At 39.0% G+C, this 23,477-nt stretch overlaps 1 protein-coding gene across 1 annotated transcript in view; it reads right to left on the bottom strand.

Annotated features, from left to right (window-relative positions):
* SYNE1 (spectrin repeat containing nuclear envelope protein 1) overlaps nt 1–23,477 on the bottom strand; it is a 437,342-nt gene that overhangs the window by 341,039 nt on the left and 72,826 nt on the right. Inside the window, exons 3-7 of the mRNA XM_089530176.1 lie at nt 19,119–19,180; nt 9,510–9,605; nt 5,228–5,311; nt 2,662–2,682; nt 1,504–1,596 (exon numbers count right to left, since the gene is read on the bottom strand). Coding sequence (XP_089386302.1) covers nt 1,504–1,596; nt 2,662–2,682; nt 5,228–5,311; nt 9,510–9,605; nt 19,119–19,180 — 356 coding nt within the window. The remainder of the gene's footprint in view (nt 1–1,503; nt 1,597–2,661; nt 2,683–5,227; nt 5,312–9,509; nt 9,606–19,118; nt 19,181–23,477) is intronic.

Here is a 23,477-nt window from a genome sequence, read left to right as displayed (position 1 = left end):
TCTATGTTGTTACCACCACCACTACTCTTTTTCCCTTCTTCTTCTACTTGTTATTATTAAACTTTATCTCCCGCATTTTTACCAAAATTGGGACTCAAAATGGTTTACAGTTTAAAACAAGTACAATGTAGTTAAAACCACAGAGAAGTCAACATTAAAGCAGAATTAAAATCCACATGCAAAGTAGGGGTGGGAGTTTAAGCTTGGAGCAAGTGGTAATGTTTGGAAAGTTTGCATTTTTTTTTAGTTCTTTTATGTTGTGACATGCCGGAGTTTTTCAAACATACAGCATTTGTTTAAGAAATATGAGGTATAGGAAATCACATCAGAGCATTTTTATACATGCTCTTCCTCTCATCTAATCTTGAAAACAATGTGTGCATTGGGGGGGGGGCAACCCTTGGGGCTCCTCTCCAGGTTGCACAACCACTCCATTATTTTCATAATACTCGGAAAGAGAAAAGTTTCTTTTCATAAAGACTCTAAAGTCCCGGACTAAAGAACCAAAGGACATGTTACTTTAGAAAAACAACTGGGAGGTGCTCCAAACTAAGTCAGAGTAACAGCAATGGGGGAATAGACCATGCTTTATAAATCAATCTATTTACATTCCATGTCACCCTCACATGAATTCATTTATAAGTCCATTCCATCTAATTTCCATATTAGTTTGTAAAACTTTTTTTCATAAACATTTTTAAAAACATTCACATTAATTGTCATATGCAATGTTTCCTAACAGCCTTTTATACAAAATTTTGTATGTCCCTTTCTGTGATATGTGCGTTTTTTAACCTATAAACTTCTATAATATGCAATTTTTGTCAACCAGGTACTGTATGCCAATATTCAGAGAAGTATGCAATCCATAGGATCTTTTAAACACATGTCCTTCCGGGACGCAGCTCATTTTGTTTAAAATGACAAGAAATGAAATCATACCCAAAAGTAGCTCACTTAGGTTCAAAATACACTGCAGAAATGACAGACCTATTAGTGTATCATGAAGACTAAGGTCCAAAACACTATACAGAAATAATCTAGGTTTAGACTGCTTTAAATATAGGTCTAATTTGAGAGTCTAGTTATTGAGAGATATATATGTAAGGAAACTGTTTTGCAAGACAAAACATATGTTTGATTTGATCCTTAGGTCCAAAACACTGCAGAAATAATCCAGTTTGAGATGGCTTTAAATGCCCTGGCTTGATGCTAGGCAATTCTGGGAACTGTAGTTCTGTGAGACATTTAGCCTTCTCTACCAGAAGAGCTCTGGTGCTACAATAAACTACAATTCCCAGAAATCCCTATCCCTGAGCCAGGGCAATTAAAGTGGTCTCAAACTGTATTATTTCTGCAGTGTGTTTCTGACCTTAGTCTTCACGATAAACTATCACAGTACAGTATTGTGATAGCCTCTTCCATGGCAACTCTTCCTTCTGAAATTGTTTTTTGGAAACACAGATATGACTATTTTATAGGAAAGAGGCTGAAAAATCTTACCTGAAAATATAGTATTATAGTCCATACCAATCCAAGTACAATAGAAGGTCTGCCATCAGCTATATCAGTTGAATTGATGTTGACAAGCTTGATCTGTTTAAGTTGAATACAACTATTTATTACTACATACAATAAAAACTCACAATCAAATGGTCTCTACAGAGATAAAGCTTTAAAGACTTAAAATTTGTAAAGGTAATTTCTAAATAGAGATCATATTTATAATTATTCCATAAAAGGATATGAGATCATTAAATTATAAAGATATGCATGCATTTTTATATTTGGTGTCCGTAAAATACAATAAAATCAACATTGAAGCAGCAAAATAAGAAAGAAGAAAAATCACTTGACTATGAAAACAATGCAAACATTTTTATACAACTACACTGGACACATGAACATAGAAACCCCTCTCCTTCCATACTTGTTGATCACTGCAGTCCTTCCCCTGCTGATAAATTAAGCAAACTCCCTGAAGGGACAAGATGATGATGGATACTTTCCCATTTCAGCCTTCTTGGCTGACAGACGCTTTAATCAAATGATAGAAAGAGACAATGCAAACAAAGAGAAAACAGATAAGGAGTGAATGGTTGAACCAATTGCTAGGTGGATAGGGAATCTGGGAGGTGTAGCCCAATAATTAACCTTTCTTCTGCTTCCTAAATTAATTATAAAAAAACATAGCTTTTGCTCCCTAACCAAAGTATTCAATTTTTAGTAGTATAGTAAACAGCACTATTTAATTTAAATGAAATCTGTTATACAGGTTATATCTCCTTTATCCAAAATGCTTGGGACCAGAAGTGTTTTGGATTTTGGATTTTTATTTTATTTTACTTTTTAGATTTTGGAATACCTGTATTTACATATATGTGAATGATGAATTATCTTGGAGATAGGACCCAAATATAAACACAAATATGATTTATGTTTAATATACACCTCGCAGCTGAAAGGTATTTTATACAATATTTAAATAATGTTGTGCATGAAAAACGTTTGTGTACACTGAGCCATCAGAAAGCAAACGGTCACTATCTCAGCTTCCAATGAAAAAAGTTTTGGTTTTTGGAATATTTCAGAATTTCAAAATTCTGGATAAGGGAGGCTCAACCTGTATGACTGAATGTTCAATAAAAACAATGTACCAACCGGTGATCCTCTGTACACGGACTAGCATGAAAAATAAGTTTTAAAATGACTATTTAAAATGTTTTATGTGAATAATTATTAGCACAAACACATGAGAACAGGAAGGAAATAAAAATACATATCAAATATGTGGAATGTTAAATAGATGTTTCTAACCATTTATATTTTTCTTAATCCTCTAGTAAAGACTAAAAAATCTTAACATGTATAATGCAAGAAGAAACCTCACCTATATTATAAAAGTAGGCATCATGAAAAGCATTAAAATTGTCTGCCTACGAAGAATTCATTTTTTCCCTGTATTTCTTATATTTAAGTTTCTGAGATTGATATGTTTAATACTTCGACTTCTTCCTCAATTCCTTCTGTTTCTGTAAGAACTCTTTATGGTATTTTTATTCTTACTTCATATGCCAGAAACATACATTTTGGTTTTCTCCTTCATCAGCCACAAGTCAACATCACTTTAGACCAGGAATTCTGGTTTAATAAACTGTGATGCAAACAAATATTTAGGGCATGCAGACCTTTCACTCATCACTTCCTGTGAGCAGATAAATACAGCTTTGTATTATTTCCAAACTGACAGTATGAGTGCACATTTATAATAATAAATCTGGGTTTGGATTAAATACAAAGCTACATATTAGCATGTATAACTACCTCACATTCATTGTGTGATCCCTGATTGGCAAGAATCACACATGGAAGGGGAAAGAAGTCACAATAAGTTTTAAAACGGTGTCAAAGTAATAGCAAATGAAAAACCAATGGTATAAAAAAGTATGAAAAACTGCGGGAAGAAACAGAAGGTATGAGTGTTTCACAGTACTACTCAGAAACATCAGACACACACTACTTACCTTGTATGTCTTTGAATATTAAAAAAAATTGGCATAGCTTTATTCGGGACATAAGTATCTCATTGATTCCTTCCACATATATCAGTTGTTATAAATAAGTAGCATGGATCAGGGATGGCAGAGTTAACCAGTGTGATCTTCAGCACTGGAAAATCCCCCATGGCAAGTTTGGACCATTTGCCTATATTCAGCTATTAATCTAAATAGAGTACGTATCCCCAAATAACTTGATAAATCAACACTTAAAAAATTACATTGACTCAATTAATAGTTGGATTTATGATGTAAAATAGCAAAGGCCAGCATATCAGCCCATCGTCTTTCTAGAAACTGGTCTTAGAAACTGAGGAAGTCACATGAAGATGTCCACACAATGTAGGGGGGAAAAACCTATTCAATACAGTCTGCAGCCATGGTTTTCATACTTTGGTTCTGGGGTAGCATGTGGACTGCATTGGCTGTCTGACACTCAACCAACCCCTTTTTATGGCAAAAAAGGTTAAATTGCCTCTTCTGGAAGCCTCCTTTCCAAGACAGGAAATCTGCCATTTAAGTAGGACCTACCCTACCTGGAAATGGACCTCTAGTCATTTCTGGTTTAGGTTTGGGAGAGGAAGAGTCATTTTTGGCAATCTCTGCAGTTCCAAGTACAAACAAACAAACAAGCTTCATTTATATACCACTTCATACTGCCTAAGCAGTGTCTAAGCGGTTTACAGCTGTAAGCTAATTTGCCCCCAACAATCTGGGTACTCATTTTAGCAACCTTGGAAGGATGCAAGCCTGAGTCGAGCTTGAGCCCTTTTGCTGGTCTTGAACTTGCAACCTTATGGTTTTGAGTGTGTGGCTGTAGTACAGGCATTTAACCACTGCACCACCAGGACCCAAAGGTCCAAAATCATACCCCAGACCTGCTGAAATTGCTCTTTCCTGGTATACATAAAGAAATAATAACCATTATACTGGGAAAATGTTATTAGAACCAGGATTTTTGGAAGATAGCCTCTGAATGAGCATTTCTAGCCCATGAAGTGATGTAGGTAGATAATTTTACATTTTGGCCTGAATATCCTTATGGAGCATGTGTTTAGTTAAAGAGATAGATAGGCAGATGGATAACTAGTGCTACACCAAGACTGGTATTTACACACATCCATACAAACAATGGTGTTGTTTGTATACAAGGAATGCATAATGCCATTGTCTTGAACATACATGCGACACTCTGGAAGAAAGGAACATCACAAAGTCCCAGCCACATGACAATTGTTCATATGTAGTATAACAAGGATTAATTTGTGCATGTGCCCTGGTACATGTTGTGTGTTGTGCATATGGCAGCCTTCTGCACTTTAACTCATTGTTCTTGTTCCTTTTTCATGAATACTTACTTCTCGTTTTCCCCCAATTAGAACTGGAAGTTATTTCCAGGCTGCAAGTGCTGTTTTCTTTGTTACACAGTGAGCCCTTGGCATCCTGGTTTGGTTCCAGGACCCCCAGTAAATACCAAAATCCAAGGATGCTCAAGTCCCATTAAATACAATTTAATGGCATAGTGAAATGGTGTCACTTTTTTGAATTTGTATTTTTTGAAATGTTTTCAAGCCATGGAGGTTAAAAATCCATGGCTAAAGAATCCATGGATATGAAGGGGCGACTTTGTGTGTGGAGAGGGAGATGAGCTGTTGAACAGTTGAACTTACCCGCCGTCCTTCTAAGAATTTAAGGGCTGTGCCAATATTGGCTACTCCATGAATTCTCTTCAATTTTCTCCCCTGTTCACAAGGCTTTAAAAAAGTACAAATCATGGACAGTGTCAAGAAAAGACAAACTGTATTAGCCATAGTGCCAAGCTACTTCAAAACTGTTATGCTAAACACATTTAAAACAAACTCACTGACTTCCTTATGGGCCTTTTACAAGTAAATATGCCAACGGTAATGACTACTTAATGTCCCTATGACTTTCTTCCCTGCCCTAGTACTGGCTCTCTTCTTCCAGTAATGGATGCATTGATTATAAATCCAATTATTTGTATATTTTCAGAACAAAAAAAATGACCAGTCTAATAAGGGAGAACACAGATACTTTTTAATATTGCTTTGTCCTGAATTCCTGTTCATGTCAGACCACTCTGCAATAAGGATGAAAAAATATTCATAAATGAATCCCAGACAAAAGAGGGGTTCTGCTGGTGAGGTGAATCCTAGATGAACAAGATACCTTTGCAATTTGGGGTATAGTCTGCATGAAGAATAAATGAGGGGTTTTGTTGTTGTTGTTCAGAACATGGTTTTTTGTTCAAAACTGTTTTCAGCAGACAAAATACATGCATCAATTTTCAACAGAATAAATCCCAAACTGTGACTACTCCTTGAAAACTGCTGTTTTCCAGGTTATTCTTACAGAGGGAAGAAAAACAAGTCACCTGGCTGCAAGTCACCTGTCAACTTATGGTGACCCCATGAATTTTATAGGGTTTTCTTAAGCAAGAAATACTCAGAAGTGATTTACCAGTTCCTTCCTCTGAAACATAGCCTACAGTACAGCTCCTGGTATTCATTGGTGGTCTCCCATCAGTTATGAACCACAGATGACCCTGCTTAGCTTCTAAGATCAGAACAATCTGGTTCCTTTGGGGTATTTAGGCCCCCCAACATCATTTTATAAGGTAGGTAGGGGAAAAAACACCTTTATTGTTGAGTGTGTAGAAAGATTCTACCACAAGAGGGAGTGTTTTCTTGTAAAAACAGTATCAGGCTGAGATCAAAAGTAGAAGGAAAAGATATCTTTGAATGATACATTTAGAAGGAAAATACAACAAAATACACATGACAGTAATAATTTTATTTGCCAACCAATGCACAAAATACATGATATATTTTGTGCATTTTGGTTGGCCAATAAAAGTATCACTGTTTTGTGGGTTTTGTTGTATTCTGCTGTATCACCAATTCAGCTAACCTTGAATATGTTTCCTGAACAATTAGAGAGAAGTTGCACTCAGACATTCAGAATGTTCTGGATCACTTCATTGATAAATTTGTAATTTTTATAAGACTAAAATAGTTTTCTATGTTCTCTTGGGAGTGCATAGTCAAAGGATAAACAACATACAGCTTAATTTATGTTAATTGTTAAAGACTGATGTTATGAATTTTAAACTTGAGTGTGCTAGGTGCAAGTCTAAAAACCAGATTCGGGAAACACCTTAGGGGTCACATACCACAGACTCAGACATAATTGATGCCTTTGCTGTATACCAGCAGAAGGAATAATACTAAATGATTGTTAGTGACAGGTTTTCTAAGATTACTCCACCATCATCCATTAATTTTCTAATGTGTGATACACACATGGTAGATCTTAATGGCTTTTTATTTTGGATGAAAATGTTCCTTGTCAACTGTTACTGCAGTTAGATGTGCTCACTTTATATATGTACACAGAATAACTGTTTGTTGACCCTAATTTGCTCTGGATAGCACCTGGTCAATTCATGTGAATGCTGGAATAGATCTGAGAAATGGCACTGTCCATTCAATGAATCTGTTTCTCATGTATTTTTCTTTGTTCCTCTGCATTTCTCCAGGAACAGGAAGCTGATGGCTCCAATATCAGTGAGGTGGTGAACTATGATTTAGTTTAGACTTTGTAGGAACATCTTAAGAGGTTGACTCCTATCCAGAAAATGGGATTACCACCATGGATAGTTGCTTTAAACTTCATTGTAAAACCCAAAGGAGATTCACTGCCCCGTGACACTGGAACAATCAGCTGCCACTCCTGCTAGAAAAACCTTGCCTGCATTCTGTCGCTGCACATAAATATTGCTTGCTGCCCATTAGACCTGCCTAATGTCTGAAAGTTCCCAAAAAGCTAGCACTGCTTACTAAAACAACAGTAAGAACCAGGAGAATGCCCCTTGCATGGAATAATTTTAGGGTAGCTGCATAAAGAGGAGCCATAGGGGGTGTTCCCACTTGCGATTTAAAACGAATTTAAATACAGCGGTTCGTTTTAAAGCGATTCAAAATAAAGCCAGTGTTATCCCGCTTTTCAAATTGCTTTATTTGTATCATTCCCATTTACGTAACATTTTATTTTAATTTGCTGTAATCGACCCTGTTTCGTTCCCATTCAAGGATGAATCGGTGTATATTTAAACCGGTTTTGTTACTTTTTTGTTCACATTCACTTGTTTCGGCTGTCAATCAAAGCGACGTCATCATGACATCACATTAATTCGGAGTAACATACACCGATGTAGCCTGTACCTGCGTTCCCACTACCTGGCCGTTTTTAATTTGTTATAAATTTTGCGTTTTTTTTTTTAAAGAGCCAATCAGGAGGTGCTTATTTGTCCTCTTCTGTGTCTCCCCATATTAACTGCCATAACTCAGTGCTAGGGAATCCTGGGAATGGTAGTTTATTATGGCACCAGCACTCTCTAGCAGAGGAGGATAAATGTCTCACAAACACAACAGTTCCCATAATTCCCATAATATATATATGCATGTGTGTGAGAGCATTCATATATAAACATGTGTGTGTATAAATACACACACACACACACCTACCTACCTATCTATATAGTGTGTGTGCCTGTGTTTTCGCCAAATCAGATCAAGGAGGAGAAGGCAGAGGGCTTCACTGGGGAAAGAATCTTTGGGGAAGATTGCTCCCAGGGCCATCTGGAGTGCCATGAAGCAGGGATATGTCCTGCAAAACCCATCCCATAGTTCCTCTGGAAAGAGCCTCGGGTCCCAGAGAATCTTTGGGGAAGATTACTCCAGGGATATCTGGAGATCCATGAATCAGGGATATGTCCTGCAAAACCCATCCCATTGTTCCTCTGGAAAGAGCCTCGGGTCCCCAAATTCGCTTTGCCTGTCCCATGGGGAGAGAATCTTTGGGGAAGATTACTCCCAGGGCTGTCTGGAGAGCCATGAAGCAGGGATATGTCCTGCAAAACCCATCCCATAGTTCCTCTGGAAAGAACCTCGGGTCCCCAAATTCGCTTTGCCTGACCCATTGATCTATGAGCTGTCCTCCAAAGCCCATCTGGTGCTCAGGTAGAGGTGAAAAAGAAAGAATAGTTAAAAATGGTGTTCAATGGCTCTCCTCACACATCGGTCTATGAAAGAGGAGCAGAGGGGAGGTTGCAATCCACTGGAGGAAAGGCTATTATGCGAATGGAAGAAAATGGCACCGGCAATGCAGAAAGAAACCAAAGAGGGTGACATCCCCAGGCCAGCCCCTTGAGCACTGCTCCTCCCATCCTGTGGAACCCGAATCAGACGCCGAAACATTCCCATTTAAATACAGCGATTCCTATCTCAAATCAAGGGATAATACTAGGGTCGACCCTAGTATTTTTTTACGCCGGTTTATAGGCTTCTAATCCGGGTTAAATGTTCCGATTCGAATCAGATTCGAATCGCAGTAGGAACGATTGCGGGTTAATCTAGAACTGTTCTAGAGTTAATTCAGGTTTCAGTAGGAATGCTCCTTGGATTCTATTTGTAAACCAGTGTATACCCCAGTGAGAACACCCCCATAATCTTTCTAACACATGAAGCTCTTGCCTGAAAACCCTTCTCCAATTACATCAGTGGTGAGGGAAGATTCTGTGTAAAGTTAAGTAAATGCAAACTATCTACTTTCCTTTATGTTTCATTTATTTTACTCCATAAAGACCCATCTCAGGAGTTGTACCCTGTATCTTTAGTACTTTAGTACTTATACTGGGTATTTAGATGTGGGCATCATCGTATTGCAACAGTCCAGAAAAACCAGATATGTTACTATTTCACAAACAATATAATCTATAATGTACTCTGCTTAACATGTAGCAGAAAAAAGTGAGCATTTTAATGCCTCACAAAAAGGGATTGCTAACAATACAAATAAACATTTTTAAAGTAACTATTTAATTTGTAACAATTCAAATTAATAATATACTTTTCATAGGAAAATACTTGCCAGTTTTTGTCCTGAGAGAACCTCCAAAAGGGCAATTAATATTATTCCATCTTTGATGTCTTCGAACAGATCATTGACCACCATGGGAGGGTTGCGCTGCAGGTCGTGGGTGGGAGAGAACAGAAAGAATGTTCATGTTAGGCTATGTGTTGTTTTCTCACTGTAGGTTTATGTCTATCCTTCTCCCTGTAGTTGAGTGTTACAGTGAATATTTGGAAGATATTTCAGGAAAAAAATAAGGATGGTACACAATGTGGCAAGGAGAACAAGAATAGACAGATATCTCTGTGGTGGTATGCATAGACAGGAAAAAGGTCCAGGCTTGCAGGATCCACTTTGATGCTAGTTGGAATCCTGAGATCTACCAGCTAAGCCCAAAACAGTGGGACAAGTGATGGTCATAAACTAAGGATGGAGGAATAGGATACTTCTGAGCACATGACTGGCCTAATATTTTGTGAACAGTATCAGAGTCAGACTCACGACTCTCTCCCCATACACACATGCTCTCTCTCTCTCACACACACACACACTCACACCTTCTTCCCCCTCCCCAAGAACTTCAACCTAACTTTGCAAATGGTGTGTGTGTATATGTTTCAGCATTATTGTGATATAATGGGAATCAAATCATCAATAGCTAAATCCTATTGCTTGTCCCAACTAGACTAGCCCAACTGAATCAACATTTGAATTACCATATATAAGCAAACACATATATAAATGTCATTCATCCAATATGTTTTTCTACTTGTTACAAGTTTTATATCCAAGAGATCAAAACACTTATTACTCCACTTATTACTAATCAACCTTGAAATAACAAGAGTAGACATAGAAAGCTGGGTCACTGTATTTAAGAGAAATTAGCCTGGAGAATAACAGCTTATCAGTGCATTTAAGCACTCCCTAAGCGGTTTACAATGTGTAAGCTAATTGCCCCCAACAAACTGGGTACTCAACAAGAAAAAGAAGAGGGAGCAACCTAGTGCAGAATCAGCTTTGACCAGGCCTTCCTCCCTTGGTCAAAACACCTGAGCCCTGGGAGCAATCAAATAGCTGGATAGTTGTTATAATTTTTCCCTATCTGATGATCAGCTGGAAGGTAGACTCGCGGAACTGACCCAAAGTCACAGGACTTAAAGTGAGGGTCAAGCCCTCTGGTCAGCCTCAAAAATAATCTCCTTCCTACCCTCTGAGTCATAGGACCTAAACAGGCAGTTCCAGAGCCTCTTCCTTCACCAAAAGGCTGCCAAGGATCTTCACCAAACCTGCTTCTTTTCTCCACTACTACCTGCCAAGTGATCATTTTATTTAAGTGCTATTTAAACACTTCCTTGTTAGCCAGCTAGGTTTGGCAGTGGGGGGGGGGGGAGGTAAAAGGGGGGGAATCCTACCCATCCCCTGATCAACAAGCAAAGCTCACACTGCACCAGAGGTGAGAGGCTGGGTCAAAGCTTACACTGCAAAGAGGGAATGAAGGGGAGGCAGGGAGACTTAAATAGTCCCTGGCTCTTCATTCCTCCATAACATTCAGGTGAATTCACACCTGATGAACACACACCAGGCCTCTCTCAATTGGAGGCCAGCAAAGTCAGCTCCTCTCTTGAAGCACCTCATGCCACTCAGGAACGGAGCTGCATGAGTCCTGACTGACTAGATCTATTGAATCAATGGGTTTTACTTGCATGTTGACTCACATTCAACAATAAATTCAATGTCTACTCTAAATGGATATAACTGATAGGATGCCTGCCATAATATGTCTTTTGTATGTGTTTTTTTTTCAAAGAAATAGTCCCAACAAACTGTTTTGTTAATGATCACTGCTAATGAAGTAACTATCATTATCTGTGCTTCCTGTACTTTCCTTCTGGCCCTACCATTCACAATTGTTCATTTACTGATTCACATGTATGCATACTCATAGATACACACTTAGGATAGCAGTTCAAGTATCTGCTATGGTGACTGTAATCCAAAAAAAAAGGTCTGCCATAATAAACATATTAGTCTTTAAGCTGCTACAACACTTTACTACTTACTGTTTTTACTGAAACAGACTAACACAGCCACTGAGCAAATTGTACTTAACCTTGTATATATGTTGGCCCTGGACTTGTATAGCCTCTCACTATAATAAGAGACTGTTTTGCTTCTTGGTGTTAAAACACACAGCACCAAGTTGTAGTGGAAGGCACAGGAAAGAGATATGTGGTGAAAATTAGTGCATTTTCACCACAGTCTAATATAGTGGGTCCTTGGTATCTGCTGGGGTTGGTTCTAGGACCCACTGTGGATACCAACATCCATGGATGCTCAAGACCCATTAAAAACAATGGCATAGTAAAATGGTGTCACTTATATAAAATAGCAAAATCAAGGTTTGCTTTTTGGAATTTATATAATTGTAGATATTTTGAAGCCGTGCATGCTTGGATCCATGTATTTAAATAATCCATGGATATGGAGGACTGACTATACACTTTCTTCTCTCTCATTATCATATATGGCAAATGCTTTTAACTTATACAGTCACTTAGCTCCGCTTTAGTAAATGAACCTGTTGTACAGATCATTGTGTTCTCTTCTGTTGTTCAGTGCACAACACAAAAACAGTACTATAAATCTGTTCTATTGTGTTACTTATTGTTGTTCCCCACTTCAATCCATAGAACAGGTGGGTAAAAAATAAATATTATTATTGTAACCAAGAAAGGTACTTTACACTCTATGCTTATGAGAATATATGCCTCCGTAGCCAGAATGGTAGTGTCTCCACTGCTGCTCCTACAGATTAAAATTAGTAGACTGGAGGTCACATAAAGAGAGATTTCCCTCTGGATTCTAAGAGGATGAAACAGGGCAGAAGAAATGCACTTCTTCTATACCATAATAGTTGCAGAAATCTGAAAATACTCACCCCCTTAGGGTTGGATGTAATGTAACTGAAATTAGATTATTTTCTAATACTCGGATACTCTATCCCACATTGCTCTAGTAATATAAGAACACTGAAGTCATCAGTGTGTGTTTGTTTGTGTGTGTGTGGGGGGGGGGGTTGATAATGTGCTTACCCCACACATCAATTTCACACCTTTTCAAGGAAAAAAAAATACTAGTATATAGTATAGGAAATAGCTATGTTGTTGACTCTTCCAACATAAGTTTAATGTTAGTGCAGTGATTTAGAAAAGAACAACAGGGAAGCAGAATATACATTGGTCCTGCAATTTAATAACTATCCTTTGATTAATTCAGCTTTGTTTATAGGAAATGATCCAAACAAAATGTAGAAGAAGAAAAAATGTTCACAGAGGACTATTTAAATTTATGATTTCTTATGTAATTATAATGAATGTTGACAGCCCGTTGTGGGAAGCAAATGTATTGCCTTTTGTTTTTTGTGGGTTTTTCGGGTATTGCCTTGTCTTTACTGGACAAGCTGTTCAATACATTCTATAAAAACATAACTCAGATTTTGCATAAACTGTTTTCATTTGTCTACAACAATGCTAAGACAGGAGTCTTGAATTAGCAGTGTTGGTTCACTTATTGTTCACAATACAAAAGCAAATGTGACTTTCACATTTTTACATTTCTATGAATGCATAGCTACTTTCTACAGTAAAAAATGACAACTAATTTAAGATCTTGTGGTCCCCCCATTAACATAAGCAACCTAGTTTTATGCAACTGATTGGATATGGACAAGGATAAGATTAATTACCACTGCATCAAAATAAATAATCAAAATAAGACAATAACAGTAGAGTAGCTAAGACTAAAGACTGCAATTCTGGTCCAATCAATTACTTATATAATGATGGCAAGATTTTTACAAATTTCGTGAGAAATATGTTTGTCAGCTGTTTCTGGTCCAACATTTTGTTATACTAAATCAGTGGTTCCCAACCTGTGGGTCGGGACCCCTTTGGGGGTCGAATGACCCTTTCATGGGGGTCGCCTAAGACCATTGGGAAACACCTATTTAATTACAGTTATGAAGTAGCAACGAAAATTATTTCATGGGTTTGGGTCACCACAACATGAGGAACTGTATTAAAAGATCGCGGCATTAGGAAGGTTGGGAACCACTGTACTAAATGTTGCTCCACTTATTGTAAATGTTAAGTGAAAGAAACAAAGTACAGTGGTGCCTCGGGTTACGAAATTAATTCGTTCCGCTGTCAATTTCGTAACCCGAAAGGCTTTCGCAAGCCGAATCCCCATAGGCGCTAATGGGGAAAAGCCGCTTTTTGGTGCGAAATCGCGCCGAAAAGCACCAAAAGTTTTTTCGTAACCCGAAAAAACTTTCTTAACCCGAAACAGTTTTTTTAAATTAATTTTTTTCGTATCCTGAAAATTTCGTAACCTGGGTAATTCGTATCCCGAGGTACCACTGTAAATTAAAGAAGAGGAAGGAAGGCAGATGTAGTTACTGCACATATGTAAGAGCTTCCTAAAACCTTGGGAAAAATATTCAAAATATGTTTTAAAATGGTTGAAAAATGTCTCAAGTGTCATGCAAAACTGATGAAAGCAGTCCTGGACTAAGGAAAACCATTGCCATTCTGGACTTACTTTGTGCAAATTTCACATGTGAGAGTTTTTTGTGCAGAAAATAGCATTCATGATTTAGGACTTATTTTGCCCCAATTTCACATATGGTTGTTCGTTTGTTGTTGTTTTTGCACAAACAACAATATTTTATGTGCAGAAAATGTCACTTCTTGTGGGAAAAGGCCAGTGTTCCTAACTACAGAATTTTCAGGTATTACTGTCTGACTAAAATATGCTGTTTCCTGCAGAAACAACATGCATGGCATTTTAAGTCCTGAACTACAGAAAATGGCATAGTCTTTGAAGACTTTCTAGTAGCAGAAAAACAACCTCCTGAAGTTACTTATTGCTTTCTATAAGGATATCATTACAAAATAATTACCAAATACTTGCAAGTGGTTTTTTTTTTCCCTAGAGAGAGCTACACAAAAGCAAGCCTCCACTGAGTTTAAAGGTGCTTACTCCCAGGTAAGTGGGTTCAAGACAGCAACATTAGTATATCAAACCACATCGACATTCCCTTTAATCTAATACTGAAATAATTTTCAAAAACCTAATGTTTAGCTCATTTTTTATGACTGATGGATGGAATGAAGTGATGGAATTAACGAATGAAGCATATTGAGACATGCCAGTTATGGGGACATTCTTTCTAAGCTTAATCTCTTATACTTGCTTAGAGGGTTGTATGCATGGTCAAAAGGCCTAGCATTGTTCTATTTAGATGATGTAGGCCAAGAGCTCCGGGCCAGGGATGCCATTCCAGTGGATCCGGCCCAACCCCAGACCAACTGGCCATTGGCCCAGTCTAAAAAACCCAGCTCTTTGAAGCAGAATTTCCCAGAAATTCTACCATGACAGCCTCTAGACCAGACAGCTGTTAGTCCCCTTACCAGCTGTCATTCTGCTTAAAAGCCCCAATCATAGCATTTGATGTTAGAAGGAGGTGCTTGGTCACATGGATAAAACCAGGCACCCCATTTCCACCTGAATGGGCTGAAGCAGAGGCCTGAAGGAGAACAGCAACAAGGAGTGAGGTGATGGTGCTGACAGCTCCATGGTGTAGGGGTGGATGGGCATTTGAACACCCATTCATCGCTGCTCCAGACCAGGTGGATACTAGGGTGGGCATGGGATAGATTCATGGACAGGATACAAAAGGTTTATCTGTACTATCCTGCCGGTGAGTTCAGTGCCTAGAATGTCACAGTGCTGAGATCACTGTGTCTCTATACACTATCTAGTCTCTTCCCTTTTCCTTAATAACAACATGTATTATTACATACACTGTTTTCCTTTTTTAGTCTACAACATTTGAAAGGGTCCAATCTCACGTATGGAACTAGCCTTAGGGGAGTAGGAAGCCTTTAATTATTTATTCCTTTCTCCAACCCCCATCTGGAATTATTTCTGTTATCTACATATGGCATCCGTAGTGCCAAAAAGTTATTTGCTTTATATTATATTGTCAAAAAATGATCAGAGTACAATCTAAGACTGTCTTCTTGAGCACCATCAAAACTGGTGGAACATATTTTCAATAAACACTAAAAATTTGAGTTGTAAGAGTTATCTCTGGATAACTATGACTGAGATCCTCATATTGCAAATGGCTTGCATCCATGACTTGAAATTCTAGAAATGAGCATGTACATTTTCTAAAATGGGAAAATTTCTGCCTCAAGTGAACTTTGAAATCAAGCTATTTCTTTGCTGCTGAAAAGTTACTGTTAAAATCCACATACCTGGGTATAACATGCATATTAATAACACCCTTTCTCTATTACATCTTTCTATGCTCTGGGACTTATTACCTACTATGAAAAATAAATACAGGCAGAGTCTCCTTTAGCTGAAATGCTTGGGACCAGAAGTGTTTTGGATTTTGGAGTTTTTCAGATTTTGGAATATTTGCATATACATTGTGAGAACTAGAAAAGATTCTAAAATGCAAAGATATACAATTGAGCACAAAAGTTATATTTCCTATTACCATGTATGGATGTGAGAGCTGGACAGTTAAGAAAGAAAATCAATTCATTTGCGATATGGTGCTGGAGAAGAGTGCTGATTATTTCATGGACAGCCAAAAGGACAAACAAATGGGTCCTAGAGCAGATGAAGCCAGAAAACTCCCTGAAAGCCAAGATGACCAAACTGAGGCTGTTGTACTTTGGACATGTCATGAGAAGGGCTCATTGGAAAATACAATAATGCTGGGAATGGTGGAGAGAAGTAGGAAGAGAGGAAGGCCTCATGATAGATGGATGGACTCTATTAAGGAGGTCATGGGTATGGGGTTGCAGTAATTAAGCAGAGCAGTGGAGGACAGAGGTTCTTGGAGATATCTCATCCATAGGGTCACCATGAGTCAAGATTGACTCGAGGATAGTTAACAACAACAAAAAAAGATATCATGGAGATGGGACCCAGGTCTGAACAGGAAATTCATCTATATTTTGTATATACCTTATACACATAGCCTGAAAGTAATTTTATACACAATATTTTTAATAATTTGGGGCATGAAACAAAGTTTGTTTACATTACTAGAAAGCAAAGGTGTCACTATTTCAGCTAAAAGTGGATAATTTTGGATTTTGGAATATTTTGGATTTTGGAATTCTGGATAAGGAAGAATCAACCATTATAAAGAGAAACACCAGTCAGCAAAGCAAAGGTGCATCTGCACTGCAGAAATAATGCAGTTTGACACTGCTTTAACTGCCATGGCTCAATGCTATGAAATCCTGGGATTTGTAGTTTGCTGTGGAACCAGAGCTTTCTGACAGCAAAGGTTAAATATCTCACAAAACTATAAAATCTCATAATTCCATAATTTATAATGTTGTGTCAAATCACATGTTTAGCACTTATGCAGTCCAAGTTAAGGATTAAACAAAATGCACCAGCAAAAGAAACTTCACAGTGCTATGTTTTGCTTAATTATGAAAGCTATGCTTGGACTATAAATAGAAGAATCAGTATGTACCTAATTTCGACCATTTTCAAATGCACTAAATCACACTAATGCATTTAAGTACATTTTTAAAAATTCTCTTAAAAATACATTTTTCTAACACTCATTTCTCTCAAAATTCATATTATTATTATAAAATTAAGACTTCTGTTAGAATATTAGAACAGCTACTTGATAAATCTGATCTGCACATCAGTGAAGAAGACTGCTTTTTAAAGAGCTCAGTTATTTGGATGTTGATGATATTATATTTGGAAATAACATCAGTTCAAGTTGCATACTTAGGGGTTTTTTTAATGCCATCATGCCATCTATGAAGCACATCACAACAAATCATTCCACAATCACAGCACATATGGTTCAGGCTTTTAATTTTAGCAGGTATGATATTTAAGAGGGTGTATGAAGATGTAAAATATTGTTGGTGATGAGCCATCATCACAATTAATTTTAGGAGCACAGTAGGAGAGATATGAATTATTTGAAAGCTTTTTTAAAGGTCAGTAAGTTGGCTTTTCCAGTACACTGCACATTCACTTTAATGTGTGAATTTAGAATTCATTACTAATTAAACATATGAGCTGTGATAGCTTTGACAGTGACAATTATGACAAAATGATACAGAATTAGAGACAAGCCACTGAGGGACCAGATTTCCCCATAATACCTACTTAGTCAGGGTATTAAAAAACAAACAAAAACAAAACGGAAGTTTGAAGAATTCCAAATTGAGCTCTTCAAACTGGTGAAATGGACATTACAATGGCAAAGATAGCTTGCTGTAGGGAAGTGTACAGATATGCATATGAAAACAAAACAAAACAAAATCTAAATACACATAGACAGCAGCATATAATGCACCTGCGTATGATACGGGCACACTGTAGTGTCAAAGTATATTATCTCAAGATCCAGCCTCTGATCACTCCTCTCTTTTCTAATACTGAGGTTTGAAATGCACTGCAGAAATAATCCAGTCTGAGACTACTTTAGCTGCCTTGGCTCAGTGCTAGGGAACCCTGGGAACTGTAGTTTGTTATTGCCCCCGAACTCTCTGACAAAGAAGGCTCACGAAATTCCCAGAATTCCCTAGCATTGATAACATCAACTCATATTTGTAATTTCAGGATGAAAAAATGAAATTGAAACATCTTGAATGACTTCTTTCTAGAGTGACTGGAACATAATAGTATAGCAATCTTTTTCTTTTAATTCAAGTTATTGTCAGTCTGATTCCCATTATTTGATATGAAGTTAATTCAAATCAGGGATTAGAGAATACAAGTAGAAATTCCTCTAAAATATTTTTGAGAAATGTAGTGCAAACAATTTCATGGCTGACTTTAAGGTTGGCAGTACAAAACGTACAAAGAGGTACATTAGTTTTAGAGTGGCTTCATTTTAGAAGCGTCAAAAGCACTGTAATGTGACACCATGATGCCTCTTCCGGCGAGTGCTGTTTGGGCGCTCAGATGCCCGTGTGTCACAATGCTGCATCCCATGTGGATGGGGCCGTGGCAGGATGGCACACAAGCGCTGATTGTAGGGCTGGACACATATGGATGCCCTGCCCTAAGGAGCCCTAAAATTGGCCCCAGGTTGGTGCAAAGCATCAATCTGTACTGGGCTTAAATCATGGTAGTTATGGAAAATACTATTTCCAATACCTCAAAAGCATTAACAAGTCAAACAGCTTCAAACAAACAGCTTCATTTATATACCACTTCATACTGAACTAATAGTGTCTAAGTGGTTTACAACTGTAAGCTAATTGCCCCCAACAAACTGGGTACTCATTTTAGCGACCTCGGAAGGATGCAAGCCTGAGTCAAGCTTGAGCCCTTTCACTGGTATTGAACTCGCAACCTATGGTTTTGAGTGAGTGGCTATAGTACAGGCATTTAACCATTGCACCACCAGTCAGCGTTTTTTGTTTGTTTATTTTCTTTTGCAATGTAGAAATAAACAGCTTCTTCTTCATGTGAGCAGTGAATCTTGTTCAGTAACTGCTGTTGTTAAGAATTATTTGAATATGTAAGAAAAACAAAGATCAGAATATGTATTACCTTGGCCAGATGAGTGTTGATCCATTTTGTGAAAGTCCGCTTTTGCACTGATTCTTGTTCATCTAAAAAAAGTAAAGAGAAACAAAAAAAGTAATATTTGTTTTACAACCATAATCAAACCACATCTTTCTGGTACTATGACTAGAGATATCAAATTGAGGATTTTACGACCTAGGATGGAATTTTTCACTTGCTTTATTTTTGGCGGAACAAATGAGTAATTGGAGCAATTCTTATTGAGCGAGTCCTCAAAAACTGCAGGTTTTTTATTCTTTATAATATTTGCAAATAATTTTTGTGCAGAAAAATGTGCAGGAAACAGCATCAAGGAAAATAACATTTCTGTGCAGAAATATTATCTCTGGGGGAAAAACTGTTTTGTGTGTGCAGAACAAGCATGTGTGAATTGTGTGTAGAATAACCTGCAAACTGCAAAATTCTTTTGTCAGTCCAGAATTCTTCTCATCAGGGTTTCTTACCCATTTTTCAAATAATTTAATATAATGGGCTCTCAGTATCCATGGCAGATCTGTTCCGGATCCCCCCGCAGATATCAAAAGCCGTGGATACTCAAGTCTCCTTGTCCCCAGTGGTGGCACAGCTGCCCCAGCCCCCCAAAGCCAGCCTCACTATGGCCAGTGGCTACCTCTCTTCCTCCTCCTCTAGCTCTTTCTCCCTCCTCAACCTGCCTTCAAACTCCACCAAGGCTGAATCCACACTGCAGAAATAATCTGGTTTGATGTCATTTTAACTGCCGTGGCTAAGTGCTGTAGTTTTGTGAGACATTTAGCTTGTTCTATCAGAAAGCTCTGGTGCCACAACAAACTATAAATTTCTAAGATTCCAGAGCACTGAGCCAGGGTGGGTAAAGCAGTCTCAAACCGGGTTATCTGTGCAGTGCGGATGCAGCCCAAGGGCCAGAAAGCAGGCTTGGCATGGAAACTGAAATAGTCAAAGATTAAAGGCCACTTCCATAACCCCATCGCTATGCTCTTCTTTCTCCTTCTCTTCCTTCCTCTTCCTCCTTCACTTACCCTCCCTTTTGCTACTGCCACTCTTCTTCGTCTCTCCTCCACTTCCTTGTTCCTCCTCCTCTTCCTCCTTCTTTTCTTTTCCCCCTGCCACTCTTCCCCTTCTCCTCTTCTACCCCACCCCACCTCTGCCTCCGCTCTTCTTCTTTCTTCTTCCTCCTTTTCTCCCCAGCCCACCACCACCGCACTTCCTCCTCTCTCTTCCTCTGCCTCCTCTTCCCATACCACCACCTCTTCCTCTCCCTCTTCCTTCCTCCTGCTCTTTCCTCTTCTTCCTGCTGCCACCACCACTTCCTCCTCCTTTTCCTTCCTCCTCCTCTTCCCCTCTGCTGCCCCTTCCATGCAGGCTTGCTATCTGCAGATGCTGAAATCCATGGATGGCAAGCCCATGGATACAGAGGGCGGACTGTATATTCTTCCAATCTCCTTTTAGGACAGAGTTGCCTTATTAATGCATGAATGTTAAAAGTGTCTCACTTTTCTGATAATGAAGAAAAGAATCCAACTTCAAATGTGTGTGTGTGTGTGTGTGTGTGTGTGTGTGTGTGTGTATGATAAGTTACATTCCAGATTCCTGTCTGCACTGCAGGTATGTAGACATCTTAGCAGCAAGTGCTCAATCATCCCATAAGATGACCTATTTTCAATCCTTGATGTCCTTAGGACCTGGAACTAATAAATGCCACAGAAGTGATATGATTGACCAGAAAAATATCCATTCAAAACTTAAAGTTTTAAAAACTTCAAAGATATGTCGTTTTAGAAGACCAATGTTTTTGTTAGAAATGTTCACCTCTAATTTCTGTAACAATAATGACTGAAATCAAAATTTCTGAAACTGATTTCAAAGACTATGGCCCGGGAGAGACCGCCTGAAAATGATGGTCTGCAGGTGCCCATTTTAATTCTTGAGGGATGCCGCAGCCACCAAACCGCGTGACATCCCTCTGGAGTAAAAAGAACCCAGTTGTTCTGGGTTCTTTTTGCGGCACCCAGGTTACGTTGTGAGTGTGCCAGTGGCACACTCATGATGTAAGTAATGCGCAGACGCTGTGCGTCTCTTACATCAAGATGGTGGCGTCCGTGTGGATGGGATGCCACCATTAGGCTGCCGCTGTGCCGTGCTAGGGTTAGGAACCATGCAGTTGCTGCATGGTCCCTAACCCTAACCCTACACATGATTCTTGTCAAAAGAATCAGCAGCAGCACGCAGCTTCTGGACCATTTGTCCCGGGCCAAACATCCAAAGAAGCAAGCTCATGGGGTTATGTAAGGAGATTGCATCTTCCAAGAGATAGGAGGGTTATATCTCCCTTGAAACACTGTGGGACCACATCCCATTCCCCAACATTTTGGGAGTCAAATTATATGCACTAAAATGGTCATTAGTGCACCACAAAGTCTTGTGGATTTGGTACTGGCCATTTTGCTTTTGGGCCAGACTTCTGCACACCCAGATCCTTCCAGATCCAGATGGAGCTCCTTTTTCCAATTGCAGGTGGCCAGACTGTCACTTCCTGTTTGAAAAAAAAGCCTCATTCCAGCAGGACTGGCTAAATTTATGGTTCTATTGGGTGTTTGTGCAAATTACATTTCTGCTTTCCCTTGCAATTTAGTTTGAATTTTTCAATATAAATTCTATTTTAGAAGTTTATTTCTACTTTTGAGATGAGAAAATGCATCAGTGATATTTGGAATATCCAACTGACATGCCTGTTTATTTTTTGTCAAAAGAACAGCTTGTCCTAAAATTTTGTCTTATGCTAGGATTCCCTTTAGTGCCTTCAAAAAGTAATAACCTTTTACAAAAAGAATTATCCTACCAGAAATTATACAGCTTGTTCCTCCACATACACTGCATCTTGCTTGATGAAGCAATATGGAAATCTTAAAATCTTACTCATTCTTTACAGCCTTTGGTTGGCCTAGTAACAGTATTGCACTGTTACTTTTGAAAGCCAAATATTAGTATGATTTTATCATGCACTATCAAAGATTATACAACTTTCTCTCATACTAAGGATCATTGCACATATATTAGGTTTATATTCTGGTTTCTCCTTAAAGCTCAGATGGTCATACTGAGGCAATCACATCCTCCCAGCCTAGCCTACCTCACAGGCTTTTTCTTGAGGAAGTGGAAGGCAGGCGAGCTCCACGAGGCCTGCCTGGAAGAAGACACGCCCTCCCTTCATCCACCATCTTGAGGGAGAGGGAGGCAGGCGAGCTCCAAGAAGCCAAGTCCTCCCTCCAGTCCATCTCCCTTGGTCCAGGCCTCAGAGGGAGAGATGAACTGCTGGACCTAATCCCCTTCCCCACCACCATTCCCGTCTCCTTTTGTGTTGTGTCTTTTTAGATTGTAAGCCTGAGGGCAGGGAACTGTCTAATTAAAAGATTGTATGTACAGCGCTTTGTAAATTTACAGCACTTTATAAATAAAGGTTAATAATAATAATAATAATAATAATAAATGCAGGCTGGGGGTGAGCATCATGTAAAGTACCTTTAGGTCCAGCACTTAAATGGAATGAAATTGAAAGTACACATACATTCATACACAGTTGACGGGGTTGGGATTACAACCAATGCAATCCAATCACATTTGACTATATTTGTCTGTGAAAGCAGCCAGAAACTGATAGCAAAACCAAAATAATGAAGATACAAGGAAAATAGCTCAACATAGCATATATAATACAGCAAGTCTTGAACTTCAGACTTACAAAGAGGAAAGCAAAATGCAGAGTTCCAAAAACAAGGTCCGTAGCCAGTCTGCGTTCAAGTCAAAGGGTCAAAAAATCAGCATAGTCAAGCAATCCAAATGGGTCAAGTGTTCCATCAAACAGAATGATCAGTCCAAAGTCCAAAGGTTCAATCCAGGAAGTCAACAAGAGAGTCCACGAACAAGTTGCTTTCTCCAGAGAAATCAGCAGGGGTAGGCAACCTTTTTGAGCCGGGGGCTGGGTTGCTGTCCCTCAGACAACTGGGGAGCTGAAGCTGGGGGGGTGAAGCTTCCACCCTCCGGGGGGTGGGGCTGCGTGCTGGGGGTGGAGCTTCCACCCTCTGGGGGCGGAGCTGCACACCAGGGGCGGAGCTTCCACCGAAGCCCCATAGGGAGGAGGAGGCTTGTGCCCGCCATCTCCTCCTCGGTCCCTTCCTTCAGCCAAACGGGCTCCAAGGGGCCCTTTTGGCCAAAGGGAAGGGCTTGGGCACCCATCCCAGGCCCTTCCCTTTGGCCAAAAGGGCTCCAAGGGCCATGGAGGAGCCCAGGAGGTGGCAGGCCACTTCTGCGGGCCCCTTCTTGGCCCATGCGGCCCCAGTCCTCCCT

This window comes from Sceloporus occidentalis, unplaced genomic scaffold (genome assembly GCF_023333645.1).
Source record: "Sceloporus occidentalis isolate IW3139 unplaced genomic scaffold, rSceOcc1.0.p SCAF_6, whole genome shotgun sequence".
Classification (NCBI taxonomy): domain Eukaryota; kingdom Metazoa; phylum Chordata; class Lepidosauria; order Squamata; family Phrynosomatidae; genus Sceloporus; species Sceloporus occidentalis.
The sequence above is the reverse complement of the archived record's forward strand: the minus strand, read 5'-3'. Positions and strand labels throughout refer to the sequence as shown.